Raw genomic sequence first — 15,359 nt, 5'->3', positions numbered from 1 at the left:
CGCAAAATAAAGGGGTTTTCAATTGGCGGGGTTCGATTTTGGCGCCCTGTGGCAGCCATTTTGTTTTGGTGACATTTGTCAAATCTTTTGTTTATTACTCAGTTGTTTATGCCAAATCATCATGGCAAGTTACACGATTGAACAGCACGTTCAAATGATAAAACTTTATTATCAAAATGAGTGTTCATTAACGCAAACGTTGCGCGCATTGCGCCCATTTTTCGGTAGACGTGGTGGCCCTTCCAATTTCTTATGGCCCATATTGAACCATATGGACCTAGACGACATGTGGTTCCAGCAGGACGGCGCTACGTGCCACAGAGCAAACGCCACGATTGACATTCTGCATGCATACCCGCCCTTATTGAAAAACCCTTTAGTACTATATTTGCACAATCAGGACAAATCAGACGCCAAGATTAGTGAAGTGATTGATAGATGCCATACGGAGCACATTGTTCAACGCTTTAAGAGTGCTTCATCTTTGCAAAGCGTGAAACGCACGAGAAAACCTAAGGTTTTAAACGACCACGAACGTTGTCAAATAGTCAGGAAGGTAAAAAAAAACCGAAGAATATGCTCCACACAAATAGCAGCGGAAGTTAAGGAAGAGATGGGAAAGCATATTCATCTAATAACGGCCCGGAGAGCATTGCATGAGGAAAACTACAACTCTCGCGTGGCTAGACGCAAACCTCTCATTTCAAAACTGAACCAAAAGAAGCGTGTAGCCTATGCTAAGGCGTATCTAGACAATCTATCAATCTGATAGAGAGCAAACTATGTGGGGAAAGCCTAACATCGAACTGCAAAAACAGAACCTTGTTGTGGGTGTAAAACATGCTGGAGGAGGAGTCATTGTGTAGGGTTGCATGCCCACTGCAGATGTTGTTGAATTCATTAACGGCATTATGGATAAGATATATTATTTGGAAATCCTGAAGAGAAACATCAAAAAAGTTCCAAAGAGCTCAAATTGACAGACTAATTCGCATTTCAACACGATGATGACTGGAAACATACTGCTCATGACGTGCGTATGTAGATTGCGCACCGTATTAAACATGCATTACCGCATCCGCCTCAGTCGCCTGATCTAAGCCCAATTGGACATTTGTAAGAAGAGCTAGATAGGAGCATGGATAAGCTTGCTATATCTGGGCACTTGTGGAGGAATTGTAGAATATCGGGGCGCCCAATAATTGGAACGGCAAAATATTAATTTGATTATTTTTTACTATTTTTTATTGTTTTTTTTTATCTTTAAATGAAGTCTGCTAATACTTTTGTTTCGTTATAATAAGCATTCTTTTTTTTATTAGATGCGCAACGAAGTTCTCGCTGTTTTTTTGATGAAAATAAAACTTTAATCTGAAAAAATGGTTACAAGTGAATCATTGAAAATATTGCCCAACGCTGGCTATTACTTTTTTTCATCTTTCTGGTAGATCTCGTATACCATCGCGGTAAAACTGTTCATATTTTGAGGCTATCCACGGATCAAGCTATTTTTTTATGTCTTCATATGAATGGAACTCCTGGTCAGCTAGACCATGTGCCATCGATCGGAACAGGTGATAATCGGACGGCGCAATATCTGGAAAATATGGCGGGTGGGGTAGGATTTCCCATTTCAGTGTTTCCAGATAGGTTTTAACGGGTTTGGCAACCCGAGGCCGGGCGTTGACATGCTGTAGAATCACTCTTTCATGCCTCTCCGCGTATTGCGGCCGCTGCTCGCGCAGTGGTCGGCTCAATCGCATCAATTGAAGTCGATACCAATCCTCGGTTTTAACAGTTCATTTGGTCCCACCAAATACATAGCATAACCTTCGCAGTGTGAATATTCGGCCGAGGCGATGACGTAGAAGCATGACCAGGTAGTCCCCATGATTTTCTTTTCTTTGGATTGCTGTAATGAATCCATTTGACATCATCCGTCGCGATGAAGAAAACACTTCCTTTTTTGATGATGAAGCAGTTGTTCAAAGGCGAAAAAACGACGTTCAACATACCTTGGTTTTAACTCATAAGGAACCTAATAGTCCGGGAGCCAGGGGTTGATTTTGGACTGCGTTTTTATACCGTTAAATTCTTGACTATATTTGTGATTTAGCTGTCATGAATAATGAAAGTGAACGTCAGCTGGCGCACCCGAGGTGGGTGTGATTGTGGGAGGGTACAAAACGGGTCGAAAAAAAATTTCTACCAACTCATTTTATACCGGCTAAAATTTTTTTCATGTATTGCTGACATTTAGTAGAATAAAAAAAAATAGTCAGCTGCGCGGTAGAGGAGGGAAAATACGTGAGCTGAACGCAATAATAAATTCTTGAAAATTCCGCACGCCGCCGAGATGTATGAACGCAATGATACATTCTTGCTTCGGCTGACGGTCTTTCCACAGCTATAAACGCAGCTGACCATCATTATTATATTTTCATATGTGTCGAAAATTATGTAAAAAAATTCAATCGGCATAAAATAGTTTTACTTTGCAATTTTTTTTACAAGTTCACCTGTTCAGCTGACGGAAAATCAACACTTCCCGCAAATTACGATTATTCGGCACCAAATGAGACATTTTCACAAAACCGAAATTATATGATACCAAAACAAAATCACTGATGTGTCGAAGCACTTTGTTTACCATATGTCTAAGCTTAGTTTATGACGTTTAGGTTATGTTAGAATCGACTAGCACACACTGCTAGCGGCATCTATTGACAAACAGCGGGAACTTAGTTGCGCACCTAATATAATTAATGTTAATTGAATATAACAATAATAATAAAATGAATTAAAGGGAATATAGTAATAGATAATGTGCCCGAGTTTTTTTTATCAGTTCATAAGTGGTAAAAAATAATGTTAAAGAGGAAGTATCTTGCTGGGCCAACACTTTTGCTCATCACTGTATGTATGTTTTTATTTTTTTCTATTAAAAACGGTTCGGTTTTGTTCAAGGCGAATTCATTAAAGGTGGTGGCACTAGACCAACAACAACATTTTGTACATTAGAATGTCACGTCAAAGTAGAAAACAAAGAAATGATTTATTTGTGAAGGTAAAATAGAAAAAAAGAACGAATTTATTTGTCGTGTTGAAATTATTTTAAAATGTAATTTACCCTCTAATTTTAAGCCTCCCTCTCCGCGTCCTTAAATATGATAAACAAAGCATAATTTCCATGATTTTATCGACATTTTCGGCGACAGGCTTAACAGAGCATGTGTTATCTACGATGTTCCTATTACCAGAACTAAATATTTGGTACCACTGTTTTGGATCCGCTTGCTTCGGCATTTTACCTTAGTCGTAGTGGCACTGAAGAAGGTATGCGTTTTTTTCTTTTTTAACAAAAACTGTCAAATAGCTTTTGAAGCGTAATGCCACCCCAGAGTCGCATAATATCACCCAAAGTATGCATCGTGAAATATGGTTCACTAAAGACCTAAGTGTAGTTACACTGGGTTGAAAAAATTTTACGCGACCCTGTCTTGTCTTGTAAAAACGAATGTGCGTATTTATACATACAAGTCATTAGCCCAAGTGGTTAATTGCGGCACCTTAGCCTTTCTCAATCATTTTATCGATGCCTTTTTCTGCAACTTGAAGTCTGATGGGAAAAACCAGTTCGATAATAATAAGTGGGAAATCCTAAATATCATCTAGAATAAGCAAATTATATACTAGAGGCTGATGTAACTCAAAATAGCATGCAATCAGCTGTGATAAACATGTGCTACTGCTACAACTTTAAATATCTACATACATGCCAGAAAATTATAAAGCGGCACAACTTGCCGACTGGACATTTTGCTTGGTTTCACTTTTGCTTCAGCGATACTGTCACCGAAACGGGGCCACAACGCACATCAGCAGCCGCAGACACTTCTGCAAACGCCAATGCATAAAAATCCGGTTGAAAGAGCTGTAAGGCGGGAAAGGGGCGCACCTTGGTGCACCCGCCGTCCACTTCGAATGGAAAGTGCAGCAAAGTGTATAACAGCAATTAGCATTGTAAATTGAGGAGATTGCAACAAGCTGACGTGCCACTAAAATGAACAGAAACTGGCTGCATTCTTTAAGTACGAGTAGCAGTTGGTCGGTTTTCGTTGCATTTGTATTATGAAATACAAAAGGGCGATTTTTGGACTACTTGAGATTCTGGGTCGGCAACTGCTAACATCAGAAAAAGGTGACACTCGCATAACTACACATATCCATTAACGTACATAAGTATAAACAAAAAATAAACTACATTTAATTCGTCTCTATAAAAAAGAAAATTTCTCCACTTACGTATTCATAAGCCAGCCTTCCTATCAGCAATCATTAAGCAATATTTTTTAGCCATTTTAATGTACTGATTATTTGTATGAAACAATCAGATAGAACAATTTTGAAATTCATTCTTTGAAATTGGACGCCGTATGCAACTACTTCGAAGATTTTTTTTTTGTTAAATGATAAAAATAAATTAGAGAGATCTTAAAATTAGCATATATTTCACACAAAAAAAAATTTAAGAAACCTATTTGGCAAGCAATTTTCTCAATTTGTCAAGTATTTGCACATGTAGAACTAAGGCACCTGGATATTAACTATTGAGACTATTACATTAATATAATATATAAAAATTTCGTGTCACTGTGTTCGTTTACGGTAATCTCTGAAACCACGCAACCTGCCCTCCAAGTCGTTAAGGCAAAGTATCATATATGTGCACGAGAGAGGAGTGAGCAACAAAACAACAAATAAAAAGATATACCTATAGTAGGAGACAGAGAGCATATTTTTTCATATTTTCCTTAGCTGCCTATTCCCGTTTATCTCGCTTAGTAGAGTTTAGCAGACAGCTGATATACACACACAGCAAGTTTTATTAATAATTGTTACTTTAGTAGTAATAGATAATAAGTGATAAATTTTATTTATGCAGACTGATAGTAGACTTTTAAAGTTGTATAGCAAAAACCAGCACCTTGTCGGCTGAGTAATTTTTGATTTTTTGCAGTTCGAAAATTAATGTTGTGATTGATTATATGCGTTGTCCTGCTATACTCGTACACCACCTTCTAGGTATGTCGTATTTTTTTAAATTAACTTTCATCTGTTTTCACTGTTGTCGGATATTTTATGCATTTTAAATAAAAAAGAAGCATAGGCGCGTGACATGCATCATATATTACTTTGATGTTTTATTTGATAGTGAATTTGGCCAAAATTATATCATAGTGACACCGCATTTTTATATATGTATGTATGTATCGGGTGTTCTTTTAGCTGCATGAGAACTATTGGCAAGTCATTATGAATTTCTTAACGTCAGAACAACGTTTCCAAATTGTGGAAATATACTTTGCAAAATTAAATCAGCTAAACATTGTCGACATTTGGTTGCAACAAGACGGTGCAACTTGCCATACCGCATAGATTTATTGCAATATTCACGCCACCATTGACGCCATACGGCTAAAATTGGTCTGATCGAATGGACCATGTAACTCGTGGTTGTGGCGAACATAAGCCCGATATCATACTCAAAAATAAATGTCATGCAATTTTCTAGCAGATTATAATAAAAAAAATCATTCCAACAATGTTACTGTTTTATATAATATTATCATTTTAAGTTCTCAAGCTCTTAAAAAAACATTCTATATATTGAGAAAATTATTATTATTATTTATAGGAGATACATACCATATAACCCTAGCTTAATTCGCACTCTGGCTACTATGGCCTTCAGTGCTCCATTTGAGAAAATAAAAACGCTGCCAACAAATAAACAAATATAAAAATGGCCTTTCGCGTGTGCCTATTTGCTAACGTGAAATGTAAAATGTAAAAATTATACGGCAGGTTTGAGAGATGTTCACATCACGATAATTTATTTAACCTTAAATAGTGAATATGCGACCAAGCCAATAGAAAATCATTACAAAGCGATTGAAAGATATTGTGAGGATTGCAGGGAAACATCGCCACCTATCGGAACCAAAACTATCCTACCTTTCAAGTCAGAACCTACACTGATACAATTTTATTTAAATCAACAACGATTTTGCTCGAAAAATCGTACCTGCTGACGAAGCGCATTTCCATCTCGGCGACTATATTAACAATAAAAACTGCCGCAACTTGAGATCGTCGAGAAGCCAACTTATCATCGGAGTGCGACATTTTGGTGCGGTTTTTGGAGCGGTGGCAACATTGGCCCATTTTTTTTTGAAAATGTGACTGCAAACGCCATTTCGGTCAACGTGCACGCTATACGGAAATGACCAACATTTTTTTGGCCGGAAATTGGCAGAAAGGCGCGAGATGCCACAACCGATTTTTTGTGCGCCAAGTTTGGTAATCGTGTTATTAGTCATCTCGGTTATGTCAATTTGCCACTTCTTTGTTGGATGCCGGAAAGGGCCGATGTTATGCGAACAGTCCAAGTTTCCTGGAAAATTTGGTTAAGGGTATGTGCTTCTATGAAGCAGCCACTTGAATGAAATCGCATTCCATATTAAATGAAGAGGTTTGCTCTTTCGAAAGAAATTACTATATAAACTACCATTTATTTCGAATCGCAATGTATATGCCAAACCTTCTTCTTTTAAGGGGGGAAGCTGGTCTAGAATTTTGAAAAAATCGAAAAATTTATTTTTGTCTTAAAAGGTGCTTTAGGGTCTTAGAAATAATATACCAAATGAGGGATGCCAGCAAAAATGTCTAAATGCCCAAATTTTTCATTCGATGGCAGTGCCTCGCAGGTATGATTTTACAATACTTACAACTTTAAACGCGTTTTTCTCGAAATCACTTTTTTTAAACTGGCCGAAGACATAACTCGAACAAATCTTTACCGATTCTTACGAAATTTTGACAATACATTCGAAATACCTTTCTCCGGAGACGTACGTAGGATTTTTTATTTATATTACATAGTTTTTTTTTAATCACCAATTTTATGTCGTTCTTTATAGTGAAAATTGTAACTTTTTGTTCAAACGTGCACCATTTCGCGAAAAAACAAAATATCGAAAAAATCCTACGTACGTCTCTTTCTGTTGTTATATAGAAACTAAAAAAATTTTATTTTTTGATCCAGGACAAAAATTAAGGAGTTTACGTCTTCGGCAATGGACCCACTAGAAAAAAAGGCGCCTTAGGAGAACTGCTGGACAGCGGCCATTTTGAAATTAATTCAGACGAAAAATTTTGTATTTGTACCATGAAAGCTATATTATTAAACCTATTTCGCAGATTTTCGATTGATTCCTTTGTTGAGTCAAAATAAATTCATAAAATATGCCCATTTTTTGCGCTCTAGACCAGCTTCCCCCCTTAAATCTCCACACTGCAACCGGAGAGACGAAAATTTATTTACTGCAAATAAAGGAATTAATGCTCTTAATATATTATATATACATATGGTGTACGAAATGGGGCCATGCTTTGAACATAAAGAAATGTTTCAAAATGTCTTTGCCGAAAGCCAAAAATGTTCGCAATACGTCGAATTCTATATCAAACAATATTCTGCAAATTGTTAATGAAACTAAAGATTTAGACATTGTTTTTGACAATAAGCTCAGCTTTAAGGGGTCCTGGTGGTATAGAGCTCGAAAATTGAATTGAAATGAAAATCGAAATTTCAGTTTTTTTACTTTTTATTTAACTTCTTTTATATACAAAAATTAAAAAAAAAACTTCTTTTTTTAATTTTAGTAATTTAAAAAATGGCGCAGAAGTTGACCTTTCCGAAAAATTGTCCAGGTGTTGTCCATTTTGGATCTTCTATTTCTCTGAAACACAAAAACCAAAAAAATATCGTACCCGTACTAGAATAAAAAAAAATTGACAAAATGGCGCGCTTTTGAATTTGACACTTTAAAAATCAGTTTTTTAATCATAAAAATACGAAATAATTGAAATAATAATATGATTCTAGTACGGGCGATAGTCATTGATGTTGTTAACAACATATTAAAATTTCATACAATTAGATTGAACAGTTTTTTTTTTGTTGACAACACCAGGCCGAAAAAAGACGTTTCGATTTTTCTGACGAAAAATTGTAGACCAATACCAAAACAACTGCGGAAATTAGGGATGGCTAAGTTCCAATTCTACAGAGGTTCCTGTAGTGTTGCACACGACAGTTCAGTCACTGTTAAGGTTTTAGGTTTTGTGAGCAGCAAAGGATTTCGAATGAGTTCTGCTGCATATATTGAAGTTGTTCTAGAGACCGTAGCGAGATCCTGGATTGAAAGTGCACGCGGTGACAGCCCATATGAGTACATTTTTAGCAAGACTCTGCTCCGTCACGCAAAATGATGGCGTTTTGGATGGTTGAAAATTTCCATGACCACAGAGCACGGAACTTATGGCCACCTAACTCCACAGAGCTTAACCCGCTGGATTAGTACGAATGGGGCGTAGTTGAAAGCTAAAGTTATTTAAAGGCTGTTAAAAGGTAAACACAAATAATACTGTTATGATCAATATGAATAAGGAGCATTTGATTCGGGTATGCAATCGTTTCCGGACCCCGATCGAGGACGTTATTGAGCTAATGAAATTTGTATTGAATAGTTGAATAGTTTTATAGATATATAGTATAATATAGTATGAATAGTTTTATAGATAGATAGTAAATTAATGTTGTGTAAAAAATTCGTGAAGTTTCATTAAATTTTGTTAGCTAATTAGTTTTACTCTCAAGTTGTCCTCAAATACCGCACGCACCCTGTACATATTGACTTAAATAAATAATTATAGAAAGGAGCCCGAAAGCAACAATCTCGTCAAACAAGAAGCAACCTGTTGTGTATAGGGCGCTTAGTAAACACCTCTGCACGAGTGCGACGCCCAACACTAATATTTTGCAAAGTGTCTTTCCAACTGCCCTTCGCCTTCACCTGCATTCTACACGCCTACGCGCTCACAGTTCTCTTGCTTAGTCATTGCACTAACAAAATTCTTCTACACAAACAATGACACCATTGAAAATTAAAAAATACTGATAAATACAATGAGAAAGCGAAAACGTAAGCGAAAACTCGTGTAGAAAACATACTAAGATGCACCTAAGTAAAATTAACTGATAGGTAAAATGTTTACACATGTTTATACATGCATACTATATACCTATACATAATGTTCAATTTCCTAGTCTTTGAGGAACTCGTTTCTTATCGAGATTTTGGGAGTCTTAGGCATTAATGCATACTGTAATTAACCCCTTCTCAGATCACTTTGAAATGATTCTACATAAATGGTTCTAAATTTCGTTACTTTTGAGTATACCCCCGACATTTTTTGAGAAACTTGTTTCTGATCGGTATTTTTGGGATTTTATATAATAGGTCTATCGATAAGTTCGTGCGGTTTTACAACAGATGGCGTAACTTGATTATTATTCCATCGATCCACATTTCCAAACATTCATTGGAGAGCTACTGTCGTAAGGCACAAACGTCAGTATAAGTTTTTTATTTGAAGCGTAAACAACAATATTTTTACCACACTTGAAAATGTCGAATTTCGTGCCAAATAATGTGTTTTTGCGGGGAATTCTTCTTCATTATTTTAATATGAAGAAAAAAGCAGCCGAAAGTCATCGTATCTTGGTGGAAGTTTATGGTGAGCATGCTCTAGCTGAGCGAACGTGCCAGAAGTGGTTTGCACGCTTTAAAAGTGGTGATTTTGGCTTGGAAGACGAAGAACGCGAGGGTGCGCCGCCAAAGTTCATGGATACCGAATTGGAGGAATTGCTCGATCAAGATCCGGCTCAAACGCAAGAAGAGGTTGCAAAAACTTTGGGAGTTGATCAATCAACCATTTCCAAACGTTTAAAAGCCATGGGAATGATCCGAAAGGTAGGCCATTGGGTGCCGTATGAATTGAAGCCAAGAGACGTTGAACGCCGTTTTATGGCATGCGAACAACTGCTTCAACGGCACAAAAGAAAGGGTTTTTTGCATCGAATTGTGACTGGCGATGAAAAGTGGGTCCATTACGACAATCCAAAACGTCGGGCAACGTATGGATACCCTGGCCATGCTTCAACATCGACGTCGGCGCAGAATATTCATGGCCTGAAGGTTATGCTGTGTATCTGGTGGGACCAGCTGGGTGTTGTGTATTATGAGCTACTGAAACCGAATGAAACGATTACGGGGGATGTCTACCGACGACAATTGATGCGTTTGAGCCGAGCACTGCGAGAAAAACGGCCGCAATACGCCGATAGACACGACAAAGTTATTTTGCAACATGACAATGCTCGGCCACATGTTGCACAAGTGGTCAAAACATACTTAGAAACGCTCAAATGGGATGTCCTACCCCACCCGCTGTATAGTCCAGACCTTGCGCCATCCGATTACTATCTCTTCCGATCGATGCAACATGGCCTGGCTGACCAGCACTTCCGTAATTACGATGAAGTCAAAAAATGGATCGATTCGTGGATTGCGGCAAAACCGACCGAATTTTTCACAAAGGGAATCCGTGAATTGCCAGAAAGATGGGAAAAAGTAGTAGTAAGCGATGGACAATACTTTGAATATTAAATTTGTAACCATTTTACGTCAATAAACTTTCAAATTTCGAAAAAAAAAACCGCACGAACTTAAACATAGTCCTATAATATATTTTTTTTTTCTACAAATAAGTTTATATATGTTTATGTACATACGTAAATATATACCCATTAAAAGTTTCGAAAATCGAAGAAATTTCTAAACCCTCATTAAGAAATTTCCGAGTTTGCAATCGAGAAATCGAAAAATCAATTCTAAATCTAAACTTATAACTTGTTCCCTTGCTTATCTGAGTTTATTTTAACAATCCCTTTCCATTATTATCTTTTATGTGAAAACTCGTACGTCAACAAAAGATCTTCAGCTCGCACTGTCTCTCCGTTCTCAAATTTCTTTTCATACCATTTTTACAACCTTTGTTATAAAACACGATATTCAATGAGGCCCTACGATTTTCTTAACAGCCTTGAGTTTGGGCTCGATCAGTTAGATAGTATCCTTCGTTTCTACATAAATCAGATCAGCTTGGTATACTCGGTCACTATTTTATTCTTAAAGTTCGTAACGAAAACTAAAAGTCACTGATTTAATGGAAGGAGTGAAAAGTTGTTTCGCCTGCTGTCGTCCAGTACTTGGCTGTGACTTTTCGACACATATTTTGAGGCTGTGGTTGCGATCCCAATTATCACAAGTTAAATATTTACTTTAAGATCTCTAGACAGCTAACAGAAAATCTCTGCGTGCATTTCTATCATAAAAAATATTGCTATAAAGCGAAGTTTCTCCTTAGAAGAGACATAAAGATGGTTTCATTGATGGAAACAAATCGGCAAGCGCACCACAAAAATTATCGCATAATCTAATCAGGACTACAATTATGAAGAGCGCATGCACCGTTACTAAGCATTGGACATACATACTTTTCTCAATTCTTTTCATGAGGTAGTTATTACAATTCTAAGTTACTTAGTGCCAAGCCTCTGAGCAAATAGTATTCGAAGTGTTATACATAACTCTAACTAAATTAATGATGCACAAAGTGACTTTCATGACATCATTTCTATAAACAAATCATTTTATAAAATTTGTGTCTGGCGACTTACATCATCTGAGTGTGCGTCATATAAATGGTTGTTGTGAAACTGCTGCGATTGCACCCGCTGATGATCGCGTGGCACCCGGGAGTGTTCACCTTGATCATTTTGTGGTTGCTTCTGCTGTTGCCGGTACCATTGCTGCCGCCTTTGCTCTTGGTAGAGCTGTAAATGCTGATGATGATCGGTCTTTAAATTGTTTGCGGCATTAACGTGCCACTCGGCATCATCGCCGTCAATGCCGCTGTCATAATCGTAGCCAATGTCGGCCGCAGTAGGTACGTGTTGGTAGTCGTGCTGATCAGTATTTGGCTCATCATCACCGGTGTAATCATAATACTCAGTTTCATCGTCCATATACACGGTTCCTCTTTCATTGCTGTCGTCCGCTGCCGAGAGACCACTATTCGATTCTGAGGCTGGGCCGGCAATATTCTCCGTACTACCGCCTACTGATACTGAGGCCGTGACGTTACTACCAGTACCTTCTTTGATGTGGCTACTTGAGAGTAGATAACCCACAGACCGCAGCGCCACTACCTTTTCATTCTGGCGAAACTGTTCCGAATTTGCAGACAAGTTCGGTTGAATTTCATTAACTGATGGCATAGTAATTTTCGTTTCACTTGAATTTGATTTTGGCTGCATTTGATGATTGTGATGCAGTTTCTGCCTGTGTTGCTTGTGCTGCTGCTGCCGTATCACCGGTTGGTGGTAAACATTTTGCATACTTTTGTTCGCCTCATCAAGGGTAATTGTGTTTGCCGAGTTTGTTGTCACATGTGTAGGATGTGAAGTCGGCTTAACCAAACCCATTGTGCCGGCTGTATTTTTAAAGTCTTCAGCAGTGGTTATTGTGTTGTTATCTGCCGTCATTGCATTCATAGGCTTGGAAGCGATCTTGTGACGCGTACGAGTGTAGGAGCCTTGAGTATGTATCGAATTATGCTCCTGATGTCGTTGCTGATTATGGCTGTTGGAATGCCGATGAAGACGATTATTCAGTTCTATTTGCAATCCCGATTTAGAATGTTCGTGTTTATTCTGATGTTGATGGTGTAAATGCTGATGAAAATTTGAATTTTCAGTTGTGCCTGCATTTGACACTGGTGTTGGTAATTCTTTAGCAGTTTCTGTGTTATTAATTCCAAAGTGCTGCTTATGCCTAATGCTGTGTGATGGTCGAAAATGCGATGTCCCATGGCGTTCAGGATTCTGGTGAACTAGATTTTCAGAATCTGCAAATTCTTCACCACGCTGTATATCGTAATCATAGCTGGTGGCTAACGGTTGGGCAATTTGCAGTCTGAAGCAAATTAACGCAACAAGAGCAAATAGTGTTTGCATTTTTAGTTCTTGACAAGAAGAGGGAGCCGGAAATACTGGAGTACTCGTGCAGTGTACAGATGAATCTGTGGTATTTTATTTAATTCTCTTTTTATTTGCATTCACTTTTAAATTTTTTCATTTTTAAAATTTTCACTTTTTCACACCTTTTTGGTGCCACTGCGTTCACTTAGCTAACATCCCTAAGCTATATATGTGTGTATGTATGTACAAACATGTGAATGTTGCATATCTATATTTGAATATTAAATATTTGATAAGAACTTTTTAATGTCAAAATAAGTTTACCTATGTCCCATGTATGTATGTATGTATGTATGTTTTGACTTAATTTGGTACACTTTACTGCGCTTTCAGTTAGAAAAATTCATCTAATGCCTATCTTCTTCTGTGCTGCCTGTATTTGCTCAGCCAATTAGCCTTACTGTTAAATGACAGTCATTAAGGCGACGTACTAAATAGTAACATTTTACAATGCCAATTATTTCCACTCAATTGTTGCTGGTTTTGTTAGTTAAGCGTTGCTGTTTTCACTTGCAAATTCCGCGTATTTGCGTATGCGCATAATACTCCTATATACATAAAAATATATACATAAATATATCGATGTATTGCAGGTCTCGTGCCTTATTAAATGCCTTGCCAAAGGCTCTGTCAGCCGACGGAGTTTTTGATGTACCCAGTTTTTCAGTTGAGCTTACTGCTATCCGACGCCCTGGATAGTTATTATTTTTAGAGGGCGTAGAGAGGAAGGTGCTGCAGCTGAAAGCGCCTGTCTGTGAAGCTGATGAATGACCCAATTAATGAGTTCAGCAAATCTCTATTCGCGGAGTAGGTTAAATACTCGAAACGTGTGGAAATTGCTTATGCATTTTCATAAATATGATACTATAAATTCGAATTTGACCAACTGTTTTATACATTGTTGAAATGTGTTTATGGATCAGTAGACTACCACGAATATATACTCGTACTTTACATATGTATGTTTGTGTACGCTTAGAAGTTGACGAGTAGAATAAGATTAGAAAATTCAACTGACGATCACACAAAGTATATCACTTATTTTTGCTTTATTTGCTCTCACTCTCATCCAAGAATACTAAATTTTATTTTTGTTGTGATGATATAATTTTTTATTCACTTAGTCGTCTCAAATACTTTACAGCTCCACGGTTAGTGCTTGTTTTTAATTATTCAAGAAAAGACATAAAATATAATTTTTTTACGATTTTTTTGATTTTTTTGAAATGAAGCGTGATTTTTTTTATTTATGAAATGCTGAGCTTCTCACGTTCATTTTGTTAGCGTCTAGACAGTTGCCAAGTTTAAAGAACGCGTCAAGGTATGTCTGACGCCCACTTATTCGCAATGGCTACAGCATGGACACCGCGGCAAGAGATATCGGGAAACCCGAAAGTGTTTTATCTATTTGTAATGGCAGCTAGGTGCTCCTGTGCCACCGTGCTGGTGGGAAATCCAAATATAACTTTTGATGCCGTTGAAAATTCGACCACGCGCTCCGGCCACTTGATTCTCACAGACTCGACAATGTGTTCATCGTTTATAAATGCACGGCTTTTCGAACAAGTCAATTACACATACTCCCAAGAAGAATGCTAAAGGTAAGTGAATTCACATGCAAATTTGTATGCGATGTACATATGTATGTATGTATACGCAGATGTAAGCTAACATTATACGGATATTTATTGGACGTTAAGGTGAAGTTCAGCGAATTCTAGATTTTTTTTCTACAGATGTGCATATACGTTTTTTTCGCTTTTTACGTTCAGCTGAGAATCGCACGAATTCGCACTGTGAACCGGCACATTCGCGTTCTTGTCTGCGATTGTTCACCGGGTCATATTTTGTTCGTTTTTCTGTTCAAGAATTTTCACAGAATAAGAAATATTTCACTTTCATTGCCTATTTAACTATATGTGTCACAAACACCGATAATTTTCTGTATAGAGTCTTTGAATTTGCTACACATAAAATATTATTTGTAAAAATGAATTCAGCCACCAGTTTGGCCAAGTGACGCACCAGATACTTCGTTTGATCTAGACGCTCGCAATACAAAGTGTTAAAGAATTTCGAATTTCGTTAAGTGATCCACCGTATCTGTTTTAGGCGCGTTGTTGCCTCGTTCGCTGTTCTCGCGTGTCTGCCGCAAAGGCGCATGTGTTGCCGCCAGCTGGCAGGCACAGCAGTCTTGCTGCTGATCGTGTCGTCCATCGTCGTCGGCGTCAGAGCTAAAGCCGGTATGAGCGTTAGCGACGACTTTGCTGCGATGTTTATTGATATTTGCGTTGTCGTGCCTTTGGTGTTGTTTGCCCAGAGTAGTGGCGTTGACGCATCGTCACAA

The 15,359-nt window shown here is 37.7% G+C and overlaps 1 protein-coding gene across 1 annotated transcript in view; it reads right to left on the bottom strand.

The window, feature by feature from the left end:
* The window catches only part of LOC129246881 (uncharacterized), a 55,129-nt gene extending 39,988 nt beyond the window's left edge, over positions 1 to 15,141 (bottom strand). The window contains exons 1-2 of the mRNA XM_054885594.1: positions 15,038 to 15,141; positions 11,651 to 13,220 (exon numbers count right to left, since the gene is read on the bottom strand). Of these exons, the coding sequence (XP_054741569.1) occupies positions 11,651 to 12,988 (1,338 nt within the window). The 5' untranslated portion in view covers positions 12,989 to 13,220; positions 15,038 to 15,141. The remainder of the gene's footprint in view (positions 1 to 11,650; positions 13,221 to 15,037) is intronic.
* Positions 15,142 to 15,359: the final 218 nt, after the last annotated feature.

This window comes from Anastrepha obliqua, chromosome 5, assembly GCF_027943255.1.
Source record: "Anastrepha obliqua isolate idAnaObli1 chromosome 5, idAnaObli1_1.0, whole genome shotgun sequence".
Taxonomy (NCBI): domain Eukaryota; kingdom Metazoa; phylum Arthropoda; class Insecta; order Diptera; family Tephritidae; genus Anastrepha; species Anastrepha obliqua.
This window is presented reverse-complemented; position numbering and strand designations above follow the sequence as displayed.